This window comes from Microtus ochrogaster, assembly GCF_000317375.1.
Source record: "Microtus ochrogaster isolate Prairie Vole_2 chromosome 14 unlocalized genomic scaffold, MicOch1.0 chr14_random_3, whole genome shotgun sequence".
Classification (NCBI taxonomy): domain Eukaryota; kingdom Metazoa; phylum Chordata; class Mammalia; order Rodentia; family Cricetidae; genus Microtus; species Microtus ochrogaster.
The window spans coordinates 12,841,918-12,846,783 of NW_004949098.1; the positions used below are offsets into that span (position 1 = coordinate 12,841,918).

General features: G+C 51.3%; 1 protein-coding gene across 1 annotated transcript in view; it reads right to left on the minus strand.

Annotated features, from left to right (window-relative positions):
- The window catches only part of Cd8a (CD8a molecule), a 7,080-nt gene extending 2,733 nt beyond the window's left edge, over positions 1-4,347 (minus strand). The window contains exons 1-5 of the mRNA XM_005364763.3: positions 4,302-4,347; positions 3,848-4,213; positions 3,243-3,347; positions 2,963-3,073; positions 2,155-2,185 (exon numbers count right to left, since the gene is read on the minus strand). Coding sequence (XP_005364820.1) covers positions 2,155-2,185; positions 2,963-3,073; positions 3,243-3,347; positions 3,848-4,213; positions 4,302-4,347 — 659 coding nt within the window. The remainder of the gene's footprint in view (positions 1-2,154; positions 2,186-2,962; positions 3,074-3,242; positions 3,348-3,847; positions 4,214-4,301) is intronic.
- Positions 4,348-4,866: the final 519 nt, after the last annotated feature.

Below are 4,866 nucleotides of genomic sequence, written 5' to 3' on the forward strand. Positions count from 1 at the left end.
GGGTGAAAGGGAGGAGTGTGCACAGCGGGTGAAAGGGAGGAGTGTGCACAGTGGGTGAAAGGGAGGAGTGTGCACAGTGGGTTGCCCTTTGCACTCAGCCTCAGTCAGCTCGCTGACCAGGGAAGGCAAACAGTTTTAGATGCAAGTTGCAAGCCTAATGTTAGCAATGTGGCCTGAGACAAATCACTAAATGTCCTAAACCTCAGTTTCCTTCTCTAGAGAATGGAGGACATACCTAACTGGCCTGTCGTCAGATTGATGAATATCTTAAATGTCACCATAGAACCTTCATCCAACAACTTATGGAAATGGGCAGAGACCCGCATTGGAGCACTGGGCTGGGCTCCCAAAGTTCAGTTGAAGAGTGGGAGGAGTGAGAATATGAGCAAAGAGGTCAAGACCAGGATGGGGACACCCACTGAAACAGTCTACCTGAGCTAATGGGAGCTCACCAACTCCAGCCAGACAGGGATAAGACCAAGCTAGACCCTCTGAATGTGGCTGACAGTTGTATGGCTGGGGCACACTGAGAGACGACCGGCAGTGGCACCAGGATTTATCCCTACTGCTTGTACTGGCTTTTTGGGAACCTATTCTCTTTGGATGGATACCTTGCTCAGCCTAGATATAGTAGGGAGGGCCTTGGACCTTTCCCCAAAGCAAAGTGCCTTTCCCTCTCTGAGGAGTGGATGGGGGGTCAGGGGGGAGATGTGTAGGGAATGGGAGGAGGGGAGGGAGTGGGAACTTGGGTTGGTATGTAAAATGAAAAAAAGTAATTTGTTTCTTTAAAAAAAAAATAAAATAAAATAAATGGAGGGCAAAATAACTAAAGATTTTTGTAAAACCTGAAATGAAAAGAAAAACAAAACATACAGTTGTCCTTGCTATCCAGGAGGAATTTGATATGATCCCTGCTTGGGGTATCCACCTTGGAAAGCCAAATCTTTGCATATAAAAATGGCATATAGCCCTGCTACACAGATCATCTCTAGATGGTAACACCTAAAACTGTAAAATAGTTTATAGTTTAGGGAAGAATGACCAAAATGGTATTCATGATGGGTATGCCTTCTGATAACGTGGGACCCATGGACATGGGGCATGCAAGGCTGACTGCATGAAGCAGGCAACCGGCATGCTGCAGGCTTGTTTTAGGAGGTCTGGTTTTGATAATCTGACTGCGATCCCATCTCTGCCCCTTCAGATGGGTTTCCTTATCTTGCAGCTGTGGTTTGAAAGTTGGGGGTGATGATATCTACAAGACGAGGCTGCGGCTGCTGTGTAGCTTCAGACAGATTCTAAGTGGAACCCCTTTGCCCCAGTGCCAAGCTGGGGACATTTGCTAGATGATGCCACCCCTGGGGTGCAAGAGCAGTTAGATGCCACCCAAGCAGTGCAAGAGCAGTTAGATGCCACCCCTAGGAGGCAGGGGCTGTTACATACCACTCCTGGTGGGCAAGAACTGTCCTCACATAAGATCAGATAGAGTGGAAACTAGGACCTTTCTTAAATGTCACTCTGATCATTTCAGAACAGTTGAGCTGCAATTGGGTGGGGCAGATATTTAAGCTACCAGAGAGCTAACTGCCTTTGCTTCTGGTCCTTTTATCCCCTATGTCCTCAGGAACTGAAGGCCCTGTGCTCTCATGGGGAAATTAGGAACTAGGGGTGTTGTTTATTACATTTTAGTAATAAAACTTGACTTTCTCTTTAAAAACATTGACTAATCAAGAGGGGAAGTAGAGGGGTATCTTAATATACCTCCAAAACACCCATATGGAATCTTCTAGAACAAGAGAAAGACCACATGTACTCTGGGAGCTATGTTGAGAAGAAAAAGAATTTTTTTTTTTTTGGATGATGGTGGTGAGGATGTGAGCTAACTGAACAAGGCTTCTGGAAAGCCACACTGCTCTCCCATGAAGCCCGAAGCCCTTTGTGGTCCCTCCTTTTCTCACATAAATTCTAATACCTTACCAGCCTTCTGCTTCTCCTTTTTCTGGGACTGGTTGAATCCTGGTCCCCTGCCACCAGGACTTCACTGCCATGACCTCTTTCTGGGAAATATTCCCGAGCCACCTGCCACTGGGCAGCCAGGACCACTGGGACCGTGGCTGCCCAGGGTGAGCAAGCCCAAGTTCAGAGACTACTCACCTGGGACATTTGCACACGCGCCTTCGGTTCCCTAGAAGGGGAAGAAAAGGAGGAGGGAGGGTGAATGCCTCTTGCAGTCCAGTCTTTTGAGGGTTGTAACTCTTTACAGTCCGAGTGAACTCTACTTTGCCAACCCTGTCCTCAAGCTTTAGTTAAAAATGAAAATATTTTAAACTTGGTTTGGCTGACTATGCCTGTAGTTCCAACACTCCCAAATGGAAGGAGGCAGAAGGATCAGACCAGAAGTTTGGGGTTAGCCTAGACTGCATAACTAGTTTTAGGCTAGCCTAGACAACATGAAACCCTGTCTCCAGTGGGGGGGGGGCGACAGAGGGGAGGACAGGACGGGACATAACGACGACGGGACAGGACACGACACACACTGTGTGGTGCAGACACGTGTGAGTCTGGGAATCTGCAGACCTGGTTGGCACAGTCACCTGACAGGACTCAGAGGAGTGAGTGGTTTGTGGGGTGGGATCAAAGACAAATCGCAAGTCAGCCGTGGTTTTGATCCAGCTTTCTTGGGTCCAGGTCTCAGGGGCACATCGGCCCCCTTTCCTGGTGGGTTTACTCTATCCTGGCTGTACTAACTGATGGTTTAGTTGTTTCTGGCCGTCCTGAAGTAAGTTTTATGTTTAGAAAAACTCCCAGAGGACACAGGAGCGGGGATGGGAGTGAGGCTGCCTTCAGGATAGCTACACAGGTCCTACAGGGCAGCAGCTGCCACCCCCAAAACCTGAACTTTATCTCCCACAAGCACATGAGTGGGCCAGATTCCTCCCCGCGGGGTCTCCCCAGGACTTACTGTGGCAGCAGATGAGAGTGATGACCAGGGACAGCAGAAGCACCCCGCAGATTCCGGCTAAGGGTGCCCAGATTAAGATATTACAGTCGAAGTCCAATCCCCTCTTCTCCACTGTCAAGATCCCAGTGAATGGCATTTAAAAACCCTCTGGAACAGTCCCCCGCCCCCACCCCCAGCACCTCTCCCCGACCAGGTGTCCCTCCAGGATCAGGGCTTTCCTTGGCAAGTAGCCCCCCAGGTTGTCTGCCCATTCCAGTCTCAGACCATGAGCACTCCTAACCTGAGGCACCCGACCCGGGCCGGCAAGTTTCTGGTCGTGGGGACCGGGATGTACCGACAGTGGGCACTGGTGTGCGTGGTCGCGGCACTGGCGTGGTGGGTTTCCCTGCAGGAGCAACAGGATGCCTGCGGGTCAAGCAGGTGTGGTTGATGCATCACTGCCCCAACCTCCTCCCGCTTAGCTTTTACCCAAGAAAGTGCCTCCTCCTGGCATTTTTAGAGAGGAAGATGGGACCCCTGGGCAAGTGCTGGGCCACTCTGCGGCTTGCACACGTGGAGTCAAGTGTGACTTTGAGCCTAGTGCTCCTGGACCAGGTCCTGCAGCTCAGCAGCTGTGGCCCTCCACCAATGCAAAGCTTGAGTCAATACCCGGCTCTACACCCTGAGACAACACGGACAGGGAAATACACGCATTCAAACTCCATCCCAGATCCGGGGCACCTCCAATATCACCTGGCACCTCAGCCTCAGATTTCTGGTCTGTGAAATGGGGATGGTGTAAAAGTAGCCCCCAAAGAGCCCCAGGAGATTTAAGAGGACATCCGTGTGTGAAATTGTCCAGATGTGACCCCTAACACCCAGGGGAAGGGACCCCCGTGCCCAGACCTGGCAGGAAGACCGGCAGGAGAGGACTGAAGTACACCACCGAGTTGCCTGTCACAGAGCAGAAATAGTAGCCCTGGTTTTCCTCGCCGAACTTCTTCAGGGTAAGGGTGTACTCTTGGTCATTTTTGTTCCCAGAGAACTGGTTTTCATCCAGTTTGTCATTCACTTTGATCCGGGCCGTAGAGTGATAGAGGATGAAGGTGGGTTTAACTCCGGGGCCGTCCTTCTGGAAGAGCCAAGAGCATCCTTGCGAAGTGGACAACAGCGCCTTGCACTTCAGCTTCAACTCCTTGCCAAGTTCGGGGGTCGTCTTCGCCGCATACGATATTTGTAACTGTTCCAAACCTTGGAGCTCAGCGACAAGGTCTGCGAGTGCCAGGTAAGGAGACTGAGCCTGAAGTCCCCACACCCTCGACGTACTTCAGCCCCTGCCCTTCCCCGATCATCAACTCACCAAGCAGCAGGGTCAGCGACAGAAAGCAGGTAACCAGCGAGGCCATGGTGTGCTCCCACCAGCAGCTTAGGTCAAGCTAGGGCTCTAGGGGAGGGGCCCAGGAACAGGGGGCGTGGTGGGTGAGGAAACTGGTCTCTTAGCTAGCTGGCTGCGACTGAGCAGATTTCGCCTTTGAGGATATGACGTCATCTGAAGCCCCCACTGAATAGACTGTTCCCCTCCTTTTCGCGGTTATCACCTTCCAGGGGCGAGGGAGCTCAGAGAGTAGAGCCTTGCAGAGTAGCTGGGGGCAGCTGAGAACAGAGGCTGGGGAAGAGAGCAAGCTTGAAAAGAGGAAGGAGCAAGACCAAATCTTAAACTAATAAAATAGAAAGAGTAACCCGAAAGAAGAGAGGAGCGCCAACTCTTTTTCTTTTTCTTTTAGACAGGGTCTTGGGTAGCCTATGCTGGCCTCGTGCTCCTTTGTGGCAAAGACTGGCCTTGAACTCTAGACCCTCCCGCTCTCCCACTTCTTTTGCTCTCAACAGAGCCCCTTCGGCTGCTTTGTGCTTCCCCTCCCCCTACA